This window comes from Carcharhinus amblyrhynchos, chromosome 7, assembly GCF_965287045.1.
Source record: "Carcharhinus amblyrhynchos chromosome 7, sCarAmb.v2.hapA, whole genome shotgun sequence".
Taxonomy (NCBI): Eukaryota; Metazoa; Chordata; class Chondrichthyes; order Carcharhiniformes; family Carcharhinidae; genus Carcharhinus; species Carcharhinus amblyrhynchos.
The window spans coordinates 30,946,130-30,960,226 of NC_137330.1; the positions used below are offsets into that span (position 1 = coordinate 30,946,130).

Here is a 14,097-nt window from a genome sequence, read left to right on the forward strand (position 1 = left end):
AAAAATCCAGATAAACAATGTTCTGAATGAACAGACATGTTAGGCACCCCATTTTTGCATTGGGATACACCTCAGCTTTCCCACCCAGATTTGTTTGCCCAAAGGGTAGCTTTGGGATGCACCTAAAGGTTTTGCTGGAGTTTAACTAAAGCATTGACAAGCTTCTTGTTGCCCAACAGACAACTATATGGGCATCATGCATTTTCTAGAGACAACTGGGAAGAATTCCAGTGGCCAGTTTACAGGTTCACTCCTCCAGGTCTCTTCAGGCCCCTGCCAGCCATCAGTTCATCCTTTAGACAATTAACATGATTTGAACTTCTCACTCAATAGGCCTAGATATTAAAAATTCCATCCATGCACAATGACAAATAGCAGAATTTCCCATCAAGTGCCTGTGTGCTGTCAATGTCCTTTTGATCAAGCGTAGCCACATGGAATGATGATAATTCCATCATTTAGCTTAGCAGAATGCAACCCAATTACTGCAGGCCTGAACCCTAGCATCGGCTCTCACTTTCTGCAATGATTTTTCCTTCCTAAACCCCAATCTATCCTGTAGCTTGGCTCTAGATTTCATTCATGGGCCCCATGAAGGTCTATTGAGATCATCTGAACTGCAAAGAGGGGCTATGTGAACACAATGTCCAGACTGCAAACTTTGTCTTCATTAAGACTTTACTACTATTGAAGACAAGAAACATCTCATCACCTTTCTGCATTTTTCAAAATGGCTCCAAAAAACAGTGCCTCTACTGAAGTTGATATCCATGTGAAGTTCAAAGTATTCATTAACCCACCTCAATAAATGAATTGTTGAGTTAAACTGCCCATTCCAGAATTGGTTAGTGTGTACATTTATGTGCGTGTGTACATATATGTATAAATACATTTAATATCTGCAATTCCTATTAATTCTTTTATTTCTTTATATTATATTCACACACTCACGCATCCCTCCCAAGAGAGGTAAAGGTCACACCTTTTTTTTAAAACTTAAGACAAGTGGCAAGTAGATTTCTGGCAGTATGACAGAACAACCAACCACATTTGCAGTTGAGATAACATTGCTAATTTTTCAGCCTTTATAGTCAATCCCCAACTAGTAATCAGTGTTGCGACTGATGTATTTCATTGACAACACAGCTGTTCAGGTCATAATGAAAGATGTTCATGGGACTTTCACACGCACATATGGGGAAAACACTGGATCCCTTGAAAGCAAAATGCTTTTTCAGTACTCTAATAGATGTTTCATCATAAATCATAGCAACAGAGCAGCTTTTATGTTTCAAAGTTAGTTCTTGGCTGTAAAAATTACAATAAAACACTGACTTAATTTTTAAGGGCGGAAACACAAAATATACAAAGCACCTGAATTCTAAAGAGGGGCTTAATTTTAAAGCCCCTCTTTAAGAATCGCACAGCTTTCTTAATTTTCCCTTTTCTTTTGGCATTTTTTCTTCTTGCTAAACGTTTAACAGTGAACCTCTTTCTTTACAAGAATCACCCTCTAACTGACAATCACAAACACAAATGCTGTTTTGTACCGGTCCAAAGAGCAGTTCCACCTCACATGAAGCCAGGTGAATGAGGGTGGTACCGAACTCTGATAGGAGGAGGCGGGCAGCCAGGTGAATGAGCTGGTACTGAACCCTGGGATTGGGGGTAAGTGAATCCGAATTATTTGGGAGCTAATATTGTTGGAACCACTCCATCTGCTCCTAAAACTCTTTCAACTTAATTGTGAACTTGTAAAACCTGTCATTTCCAATACCCCGAATTGGCATAATTTTACTCTCAGGAATTTCAGGCTTGGCTGTCAATACCCTGTAAATCTTTTCTCAAAGAGGTTACCTATTAAACGCTTTAGGAAAGTGTAGCACTCACAGCCTTTCCAGCTTTGGGAGATGACTGAAGGATTCTGGTTCTAAAGATTCTATTTGATTGAAGTGAAGATACCTATTGAAAAATAAATAGAAAATCCAGTTCACATTCTGACTTTTAACAGGCAAAAAAATAAGTATTGTAGCATAGTTTATTTTGTCATTTGTGAATTAATAACAGCCACATGGTTCAAATGGTGAAATCTGGGTTTTTGTATAAAATGTTGAATTAAGAAACGAAAATTGAAGCTTCATAACATGAGGAAAAAGTTGTTGAATTCATGTATTTTCCATCAAACTAAATAAGCTTAAATCAATCAGAAAAAACAGTTAACGCTGCTTATCTTAGTGCCATCCCAAAAGATCGAATGCTGTAATTACTTTTCTGCACTCATATGAAAAAGCAAATATAAACATTGCCAATGCTCTGACATGTATTACATTTTGCAGAAACAACACTTTTTCCTTCTTGTGCTTTCACTGCAAAACTTCAAATCATCATCTCCAAAGCACAAACTGTTTCATTATAAACAATATACTTTTCTGCTTATACTCAAAGTGCTGTACTTTGGAGAAGTGCTCCAAAGCGTGACTTTATTATTCAGCAATCTCACTGTACTGAAGGCAGAACTCCAAATGAGTCATAAGAACATAAGAACATAAGAAATAGGAGCAGGAGTAGGCCATCTGGCCCTTCGAGCCTGCCCCGCCATTCAATAAGATCATGGCTGATCTGTCGTGGCTCAGTTCCACTTTCCCGCCCTCTCCCCATAACCCTTAATCCCCTCTCTTATCAAAAACCCATCAACCCGCTTCTTAAAAATATTTAGCGAGGCAGCCTCCACCACTTCAACGGGCAGAGAATTCCAGAGATTCACCACCCTTTGAGTGAAGAAGTTCCTCCTCAACTCCGTTCTGAACTGCCCCCCCTTTATCTTGAGGCTGTGCCCCCTAGTCCTACTGTCTTTTTTGAGCGGGAAGAGTCTTTCCACCTCTATCCTATCCATCCCATTCATCATCTTATACGTCTCAATGAGATCTCCCCTCATTCTTCTAAACTCTAACGAGTACAAGCCTAGTTTATTCAGCCTCTCCTCATAGCTCAACCCCCTCAACTCCGGTATCAGCCTAGTAAACCTCCTCTGCACTCCCTCCAAGGCCAAAATATCCTTGCGCAGGTGCGGCGCCCAAAACTGCACACAGTACTCCAGCTGCGGCCTCACCAATGCCCTATACAGCTGCAGCAAGACCTCCCTACTTTTATATTCAATCCCCCTCGCTATGAAGGCCAGCATCCCATTCGCCTTCCTGACCACCTGCTGCACCTGCAGGCTGGGTTTTTGCGACTCATGCACAAGGACCCCGAGGTCCCTCTGCACCGTCGCCTGCTGCAGTTTTTCGCCACGTAAGTAATAGTCCTTCCTACCATTCTTCCTACCAAAGTGGACCACCTCACACTTGCCAACATTAAATTCCATTTGCCATTTCCTGGCCCATTCACCCAGCCTATCTAGATCCTTCTGCAGACTCTCCACACCCTCCGCACAATTTGCCTTTCCCCCAAGCTTGGTGTCATCAGCAAATTTCGACACCCTACACTCGGTTCCCTCCTCCAGATCATCTATATAAATGGTAAATAGCTGAGGCCCCAGCACCGACCCCTGGGGCACCCCACTAGTCACCAACCGCCAATCCGAATAGCACCCATTGACCCCCACTCTCTGCCTCCTATTTGACAACCAATCCTCTATCCACGCTAACACCCTACCCCCAACTCCATGTCCTCTGACCTTCTGCAGTAACCTCTTGTGAGGTACCTTATCAAACGCCTTCTGAAAATCCAGAAAGACCACATCCACCGGCTCTCCTCTATCCACCGCCCTAGACACATCCTCATAGAACTCCAGTAAATTTGTCAGACACGACTTCCCTTTAATGAAACCGTGTTGCGTCTGCCCTATCAAGCAATTCCCTTCAAGATGCCTCGCAATTTCCTCCTTAATGACGGATTCTAACATTTTACCTACCACAGACGTTAAACTAACCGGCCTGTAATTCCCCGCCTTTTGCCTGGCACCCTTCTTAAACAACGGCGTAACATTAGCCGTTTTCCAATCCTCCGGCACTTCCCCGGAATCCAGCGACGTCTGGAAAATAACCACCAAGGCATCCACTATCACCTCCGCCATTTCTTTCAGAACCCTCAGATGCATTCCATCCGGTCCTGGGGACTTGTCCACAATCAGCCCCTCCAGTCTGTCGCGCACCACCTCTCTAGTAACAGTAATGTCATTAAGACCCTCCAGTCCTACCACCTTTCCATCGCTAACACCCGGCAAATTATTCACATCCTCCTCCGTGAAGACAGAAACAAAAAAGTTATTCAAGACCTTAGCCATATCCCCATCCCCTACCACTAGGTCCCCTTTCTCATCCGCTAAGGGACCAACGTTCACCCTAGCCAGCCTCTTCCTTTTTATATATTTATAAAAACTCTTGCTATCCTTTTTTATATTAAGTGCTAGCCCAGCTTCATAGCTTCTTCTACCCTCCTTTATCAACTTTTTTGTCAATCTTTGTTGACATTTAAACCTTTCCCAATCCTCTTCTCGCCCACTGCTCTTAGCTACTCTAAATTCCTCCGCTTTTAATTTAACACTTTCCTTCACCTCCTTCGTTATCCACGGCTTATTACCTCTCTTCCTACTGTCCTTTTTAACCATCGGAATAAATTTCTGCTGAGCACCAAGAAAGATCTCCTTAAAGATCCTCCACTGCTCCTCAGCAGACCTACCTTCCAACGCGCTCCCCCAGTCCACATTCGCCAATTCTTCTCTCATCCTACCATACTCCCCTCTATTCAAACAAAGGACACGTGTCCGGGAACCCACTTTCTCCTCCTCCATCTGCAACAGAAACTCCACCATACAATGATCACTCTCTCCAAGAGGATCCTTCACCTCAAGGTCCCTAATTCTACCCGCCTCATTACATAGCACCAGATCCAAGATAGCTCGCTCCCTCGTCGGCTCCAACACACACTGTTCCAGGAAACTATCCCGGCAGCATTCCAAGAACTCCTCCTCGAGCCCACCTCGTCCAACATGGGTCGACCAATCAATATGCAGATTGAAATCCCCCATAACTACTGCCGTCCCATTCCTGCACGCCGCACTTATTTGCGCGTTAACAGCCCGCCCCACCTCCAGATCATTATTCGGGGGCCTATAGACGACACCCACCAGCGTCTTCCTCCCTTTGCTGTTCCTAATCTCCACCCACAACGATTCCACTTTCTGCTCTTTGGCTCCGATATCATCCCTTGCTACCACCTTGATGCTGTCCTTAATCAGCAGAGCTACGCCACCCCCTCTTTCCTCCTGCCTATCCTTCCTAAACACTTGATAGCCCTGTACATTCATCTCCCAGTCCCTGTCACCTTGCAGCCACGTCTCTGTAATGGCCACCAGATCGTATCCATTTGTGTCGATCTGCGCCACCAGCTCATCCACTTTATTCCGAATGCTTCGTGCATTCAGATAAAGCGCTTTCATCCCAGCCTTCTTCTGGACCCTATTTGCCGTAACGCCACCACTTGGGACATCCTCAGCCTCTTCCCTTACCTGTACCCTATCCTTAACTGTAGACCTCCTAACATCACCTACCCTCGCACCCTCCCCCCCCCTAATTAGTTTAAAGCCCTGTCTACAGTTCTCTTTACTCGATTCGCCAGCACTCTGGTCCCAGCACGATTCAGACCAACCCCATCCCGCCCGAACAAGTCCCACCTACCCCAATACTGGTGCCAATGCCCCATAAATTCGATCCCATTCCTCCCACACCAATCTCTGAGCCACCCATTCACTTCCTTTATCCTGTCAACCCTACGCCCGTCTGCACTCAGTTCAGGCAGTAGCCCAGAGAAGACCACCTTGTCGGTTCTACTTTTTAATTCCATTCCCAGCTTCTCATACTCCCTCCCCAGATCCTCAGTCCGCACTTTGCCTACGTCGCTGGCACCCACATGTACCACCACAACTGGGTTCTCACCCTCCCACTCCAGATTCCTCTGCAGCCCAGCTGCGACATCCTGTACCCGAGCACCAGGCAGACAACACACCCTTCTGTGCACTTTGTCATTGTGACAAAGGACAGTGTCAATACCCTTCACCCCACTATCTCCAATCACTACTACGTTCCTTTTCCCCTTCTCTTTGCCTATGTCCTGCTGCATCACTGTACCGTGTGCAGTTTGCTCACCAACCTCACCTGCCTCGTCCTCTTCCAGACTGGAAGCAAGAACCTCAAACCTGTTATGCAGATTAAGAGGCTGAGGCCTCCGCTCCTCACCCCCCTTCCTCCTCCCAGCAGCCCCCTTTTGTTCCTGACCCTTAGTCCTTCCATGATCTGCAGTTTCTAGCAAGCAACAAACATGCAGTGAGCACATCATAGGAAACTGAGTTGTGCACCCAGTATACATACCCACACACTAAAATTCATTAACAGAAAATCAGATTGTACCTGTAATTTCCTGAACGATTACAGAAACCCATTCCTTGCTGGTAGCACTGGATTGTGAACTCAATTAGTGATCATCAATCTTGAATAAGGATATCCAGATCCACCTCTTGGTAAGCTACCTAATGCTCATGTTGCAAATAAGTTGCTCGTTGTTTAAAAGTGTTAATGCACCCACACATTCCTAAAATTCACATTTGACAATGGGATTCATTAATACAGTGGGTTAACCTACCCATTGCACGTGCTGGGGAATCGAACTCATGCCAAAAATTCTACGACAAAAGGTTTCTCTCATTTCACCCTATAGCTCCCTTCATTAAGGTCGGAGTTTTAGAGCTGCTGACAGGAAGGATCAATCTATCTTTAATTTCTGATCTAGTCTTTAACTGGGTAGTAGGAGGAGTGGATCAGTTAACATCAGGCACACAGGAAGTGAGCTTGGCCAACCATTTTCTCTTACACAGCATGTCTTTTAGGGAAGGAAATCTGCCGTCCTTACCTGGTCTGATTTGCATATGATTCCAGAGCCACAACAATGTGGTTGATCTTAACTGCCCTCTGAAATGGCCTACTTAGCAAGCCATTCAATTGTAACAATCGTTACAAAGTCTCAACAAAGAAATTAAACCGGATGGACCACCTGACATCGCCCTCGGCAACAGAAAAGACAATGGCAAAACAAACAGCCTGTTGACCCTGCAAAGTCCTCCTTACTAACATCTGGGGGCTAGTGCCAAAATCGGGAGAGCTGTCTCACAGACTGGTCAAGCAACAGTCTGACATAGTCATTCTTATGGAATCATATCTGACAGACAACACCCCAGACACCACCATTACCATCCCTGGATATGTTCAGTCCCACTGGCAGGACAGACCCAGCAGAGGTGGCAGGCAGCACAGTGGTATACAGTCAGGAGGGAACTGCCTTTGGAGTCCTTAACATTGACTCCAGACCCCGTGTACTCTCATGGCTTCAGGTTAAACATGGGCAAGGAAACCTCTTACTGGTCCTCCTTCAGCTGATGAATCAGTATTCCTCCATGTTGAGCAATACTTGGAGAAAGCAGTGAGGGTGGCGAGGGCACAAAATGTACTCTAGATGAGGGATTTCAATGTCCACCACAAAGTGGCTCGGCAGCAGCACTACTGATCGAGGAAATAACAGACTTGACCTTATCCTTACCAATCTAGCAGCTGCAGATGCATCTGTCCATGACAGTATCGCTAAGAGTGGCCACCTCTCAGTCCTTGTGGAGACAAGATCCCATCTTCACATTGAGAATAACCTCCAATGTGTTGTGTGGCGCTATCATCATGCTAAATGAGACAGATTTTGAACCGATCTAGCAACTCAAGACTGGACATCCGTGAGGCACTGTGGGCCATCAACAGCAGTGGAACTGTACTCCAGCACAATCTGCAACCTCATGGCCCAGTATATCCCCCACTCAACCATTACCATCAAGCCAGGGGATCAATCCTGGTTCAATGGAGAATGCAGGAGGGCATGCCAGGAGCAGGCATACCTAAAAATGAAGTGTCAAACTGGTGAAGCTATCCAACAGGACTACTTGCATACCAAATGGCAAAAACAGCAAGTGATAGATACAGCTAAGCGATCCCAAAACCAACAGATTGAATCCAAGTTCTGCAGCCCTTCCACATCCAGTCGAGAATGGTGGTGGGCAATTAAACAACTCACTGGAGGAGGTGGCTCCACAAATATCCCCATCCTCAACAATGGAGAAGTCCAGCACGTCAGTGCAAAAGATAAGGCTGAAGTATTCACAGCAATCTTCAGCCAGAAGTGCCAGTGGATGATCCATCTTGGCCTCCTCTAGTAGTCCCCAGCATCTCAGATGCCAGTCTCCAGCCAATTCAATTCACTCCACATGATATCAAGAAACAGTTGGAGGTGCTGGATACTGCAAAGGCAATGGGCCCTGATAACATTCCAGCAATAGTACTGAAAACTTATGCTGCTCCCTTAGGCAAACTCTTCCAGTAGTTACAACACTGGCATCAAGCCAACAACGTGGAAAATTGTCCAAGTATGTCCTGTACACAAAAAGCAGGACAAATCCAACTCGGTCAATTACGGCCCAGTCTACTCTCGATTATCAGCAAAGTGATAGAAGGGGTCATAAACAGTGCTATCAAGCAGCACCTGTTCAGCAATAACCTGCTCAGTAACATCCAGTTTGGGTTTCACCATCCTCACTCAGCTCCTGACGTCATTATAGCTTTGGGCTCAAAAATGGACAAAAGAGGTGGGGGTGACAGCCCTTGACATCAAGGCTGCATTCAACCGATTGTGACATCAATGGGGCCTCGCGAAACTGGAATCAATGGATATCGGGGACAAAATCTCTGCTGGTTGGAATCATACCTGGTATATAGGAGGATGGTTATGGTTGTGGAGGGTCAGTCATCTCAGCTCCACATCTCTGCAGGAGTCCCTCTAGGCCCAACAATCTTCAGCTGCTTCATCAATTACCTTTCCTCCATCATAAAGGTCAGAAGTAGGGATGTTCGCCGATGATTGCACAATATTCAGCACCATTTGCAACTCCTCAAATACTGAAGCAGTCCATGTTTAAATGCAACAAGATCTGGAAAATATCCAGGCCTGGGCTGATAAATGGCAAGTAACATTCACGTCACACAATAACCATCACCAATAAGCGGCACTTTAACCACTGCCCCTTGACATTCAATGGTGTAACCATCACTGAGTCCCCCACAGTCAACATTCTTGGGGTTACCATTGACCAGAAACTCAACTGGACTCACCACATAAACTTAGTGGCTACAAGAGCAGGTCAGAGGCTAGGAATACTGCAGCGAGTCACCTCCTGACTCCCCAGAGCCTATCCGCCATCTACAAGGCACAAGTCAGGAGTATGATGAAATGCGCCCCATTTGCCTGGATGGGTGCAGCTCCAACAACACTCAAGAAGCTTGACACCATCCAGGACAGAGCGGCCCACTTGATGGGCACCATATCTACAAACATTCAATCCCTCCACCACCGACGCTCAGTAGCAACAGCGTGTACTATCTACAAGATGCACTGCAGCAATTCTCCCTTAGACAGCACCTTGCAAACCCACAACCATTTCCATCTAGAAGGACAAGGGCAGCAGATAATTGGGAACATCACCACCTGCAAGCTCCCCTCCAAACTCCTCACCATCCTGACTTGGAAGTATATCACCATTCCTTTGCAGTCGCTGGGTCAAAATCATGGAATCCTCCCTAACAGCAATTTGGGTCAACCCACAGAACATGGACTGCAGTGATTCAAAGAGGCAGCTCGCCACCACCTTCTCAAGGGCAACTAGGGATGGGCAATAAATACTGGCCAGCCAGTGATGCCCATGTCCCACAAATGAGTTTTTAAAAAATCCAATAGTGAGTTGCAAACTCATTTAGGGATTTGATCGCTAAGGTGGTGGGTGTGAGAAAATATTCCTCTGGTGCATTAAATCATGCATTTCTAATGGGGCAGAGCAGACATAATTTTACCCTTCAGATATACTAACTGCATCTGGCCCACCAGCATTTGAAGAAACAAGGTGCCTGAGAAAGTATTTCACGTCACCCACCTTAATAAACACAAACTGTGTTCACAAGAACCACTCTAGATCAGCCTAAAGCAGCTTCATTATGCACAGCAAAAACAATGAACAAATTCCTTTGAGGCTTTTGCTAAATTGTCAAGTGATCCAAGTAAGGTACAGATTTATTCCCCACCTAATCCCCTATCCTGAGTCTGGAGACTGATCTTCCACAGGAGGTCAATGACCTTTTTTATGAAAATGGAATTCAGTTACACTTACAACATAATAACAGAATGACCAATTCTCACCATCTGTCATGGAAAAATAATCAAATAATACTGAAACTGCAAATACTGAAAAACACAGTTCTGAGTCTATTGCTGCCCAAATACAACAGGACGTACACACACCAGCAAGGCTGTGGACAATTTGTTAAAATAAAAGTCTGTTTATGACACACTGCAGGAAAGTTATGCAGAATTGGTCATATTGGGCTTGTCAAGAGAAAATAGGATTTGTGTAACCACACAAAGCTGAACACACAGCCTTGGGCAGACATGAGGTCTTGGCTAGTTTCAAACCACTGACACGCTGAAATCAAGCCAAATCCTCAGGTTTAGCAAACTTTGCTCAGATTTTTAGAAGACTATTCAGTGTTTCCTTCAAATTTCAACACGAAATACGCTGTTACTGTTGATACACAGGACAAAAAAAAATTGCCCGTTGCTTAACAGATATCTAGCAACCTCAGTTGAAGTCTAGTTCAGACATAATGGGCTGAAGGGCCTCTTTTTGTGCTGTAAAACTCTTTGCTTATGACAGCTTTGAAGTGAAAAAATTAACCTAATCTCAACAGCTTTTTTAAGAGAAGTTCCAGATTTTTATGACTCTGTGAAGAAGTATTTTCTGAAAGGCCTTGTTCTAATTTTAAGACTAAACCCTCCGGCTTTGAACTCTGCCATCAGAGGAAATAGTTTCTTTCTGTCTAACCCATCAAATTCTGTAAACATTCAAAACATTTCACCTAAGTCACCCTTAATTGTCTAAATGCAAAAATATATAAGACTATTACATGTAACTTGGCCTCATAATTTTAACCCCAATAGCAAACTGGTGAATCTGCACTGCAACTCATCTAGGACCTGGCATGCTGTGCCTAGAACTGACAGCAGTACTCCAACTTGGAGCCCAGCCTCTTTAGAACAGGACAAACACTCTATTGGCCTTTTAAGATTTTTTTTTGCACCTGTCTACTAACTTTCAGGGATTTATACATACGAATATCCAAATCTCTTGGCTCATCCAGTTAGGAAAATTCCAAATATGTCTTTCTTGGATTCAAAACAAATGACGTCACATTGAACTTCATTGCCAGTCTTGCACACTCACTAATTGGTGATGTCCCTTGCTAATGCTTTGTCCCATATGCACTACTTACTCTGTCACCTAATGTTATATCACCTGCAAAATTGGACGTACAACTTTTCCTTCAGCCAAGCCATTGATAAGTGCCATGGAAAGCTGAGGCCTCCGGTACAGATCCCTTGGGAACACTGCTTGTCAAATCTCACCAGAGTATATACTTTTTATCTCTACTCTGCATCATAGCACAAAAGTGACTTTTAATTATCAGTGGACTGCATCCATATCTAGACTCTACTTAAAAAGGCATAATTACAGGGAGCAGAAGTGGCAAAAAATCCCAATGCAATATAAATTTTAACTATATAATACTGCCGCCAAAACATTCAAGATGTTCATACTATTTACCTAAACTCTTATTAATAACAGTGCCTTAATCTCCCATAATTAACTGCTTTAACACAATTGCTTACTTCAAGTAAATCATAATTTACTATGAGCAAAATTAAATAACCAATTAATGTAATCTTCCTAACTCCTAAACCTAAGGACATCATGACAAAACTACAGGATCTTGAATTACATTCCCAGACTTAGGCTTTTCTGACCAGACAGAAGCCATCATCAGATTTAATTGGATACTGCAGAAAATGAAAATAAAGGTCTGTTCAGCACAGAATGAATACGAACTGGATCATATCAGCAAAGCTGTCGTGCACACGAATTACAATCCATGTGTATTAGTGAAGGTTCTCACACAAACTCTTCAAATACATGCGATCCATTCATAAGCAATCAACCTGACCCAATCACTGATAAGATACAAACATTTTCTTAAACACTAAAAGCTGCATCACACACACCAATAGCAAAAATATTAGACTGCAAGGTACAGATACGATTCACTGCTATAAAACGTCAGAATTTATGCAACAGCACTCTGTGACTTTGCCATTTAAACAGGCCAGTGCACAACATGACTTTGGACAGAATTCTCCGGCTGTTCACACCCCACCACTGCTGCCAGGGGGACTGGGGAATTTGGCACTCGGCCAAATCTCTGCTCTCTGCAGCAGGACAGAAGAACCCTAGCCACGGGTGAGGACAGAGAATCCAGCCCTTGTGTTTTTTTTAAAAAAGGTTAATTTTCCTTTCTCACTATGAAGTCAAACTAATGCCCTAAGCCAATTTGGTCTTTGATGATCGAGTAACTGGACTATTCTCACATTTCTCCTTGCAAAATCATCATCTGTAAGAGTAGCAATGATCCTCTTTGAAGTCCTATGTACACTGGACTCAGTTTAAGATTCTGTTATGCTGTACGCTTGCTCCACATTAGTAGCGTATCAAAGAGGGCTTTTTTGTTTATCTTTTACAGGCTAAAATAGTATGTTCTTACTTTTTCCCACACAGATCAACGGATAAAATGACACATTGGAATTCAGAAAACTACATGCATAAAGATTGGCAATCTGAGCAATGACCATTAGCAGCTCATCACTATTTTTTATTTCTATCGAAGAATGAAATGCTTTATTAAATCAAAGTTTTGCTAAATTAAACTATAGAGAAGGTCTCTTTCTAAGCCGTCTTTCTGGGCCAAATGTTTTGTGCTTCTGAGTTTCCTTAAACCTAAATCTCAACAGATAAATTAGTATAACTGCAACATTTCTTAATCCTGGTATTGCTTCTGAAGTTAAATTTAAATGAAATTGCATTTAAAAAGATAAAGTGGAAAATGAGGATACAATTGATGTGGAGCTTCAGCGTAATGCAGAAATCATGTGAAAATGTGGATTTCAACAACACTGGTAAATCACAGGGTGCAAGTTTCCATACACGCTGGCTGGATTGGCATCTTCAATACTTGTGACTAAATATCATCTGGGAACAGTACAATATCTTAGGGGTGAAGGTGAACATTTACCTCATTGTTTATTAAAGGTGATCTGAACTTCACAGCTTATCAAAAATAGCCATAAAAATTAACAACTCACTTCTTGAATTTTTTGACCTTCACTATGTTGGTTCTAAGCATCGAAAAATGGCATATCTTCCCAAGTTTCAGATACTCAGCATCAATATCAAGCACTCCTAGTTCAAGTACATCATGATTCATCCCTCTCCATTACTGCCTATAAAAATAGAATCAACAGTTTTCAGAACAGACCTCAGTGAAATTACAAATTTAATTCTACTCTGGGTCAAATTTAGGACAGTTTTGTGCTATGATTAACTGATCATTTAAATCATCTAAGTTTCTTTCATACTGGATTTTTATGGCAAACAGATTACTTTCATCAGATCCATTTGGATCAAACTGAAACCCAGCTGCAAGTGATGAAAACATTTTCAAAGTTCAGCAACCACAAGTCTGAATCTCAATGAGACAGAAGACTTTGTTCATACATCACTTCTGTACGAGACCACCTCTACCATTTCAACATTACCCATTTTCTTTGGAGTCCTCATTTTATTCTTCCTCTCACTGACGCCTTTGTGTCATAATGCCAAATACAGCAGCTACAGGAAGATACTTGAGTGAGATGATCTGGAAATCCAGCCCATCTGACTATTTTGGCATTGGCAGCACTACAGAAGGGGATAAATTCTTGAATAACAGAGGGAATTAGAGAAAAATGCAGATGTATTCATAAGAAATTAGAGTAGAGCCACACACTAGGGCAGAGGATTAGAGCTGGAGATTATGCAGGCATAACTTCAACTTCAAATGGTACACTGGTAATAAGGAACACAGAGGAAGC

The 14,097-nt window shown here is 43.3% G+C and overlaps 1 protein-coding gene across 7 annotated transcripts in view; it reads right to left on the reverse strand.

The window, feature by feature from the left end:
- Positions 1-14,097, reverse strand: part of pxdn (peroxidasin) — a 235,530-nt gene that overhangs the window by 68,207 nt on the left and 153,226 nt on the right. For 5 of the 7 annotated variants that reach the window (XR_013886990.1, XM_080192074.1, XM_080192072.1 and 2 more), the window contains one exon: positions 1,891-1,962. Coding sequence is in view for 4 of the 7 variants with exons in the window: in XM_080192074.1 (XP_080048200.1) it covers positions 1,891-1,962 (72 nt within the window). In the remaining 3 variants the exon portion in view is untranslated. Of the gene's footprint in view, positions 1-1,857; positions 1,963-14,097 lie in introns of those variants that run through there. The other 2 variants (XM_080192076.1, XM_080192075.1) reach the window with 2 other exon arrangements.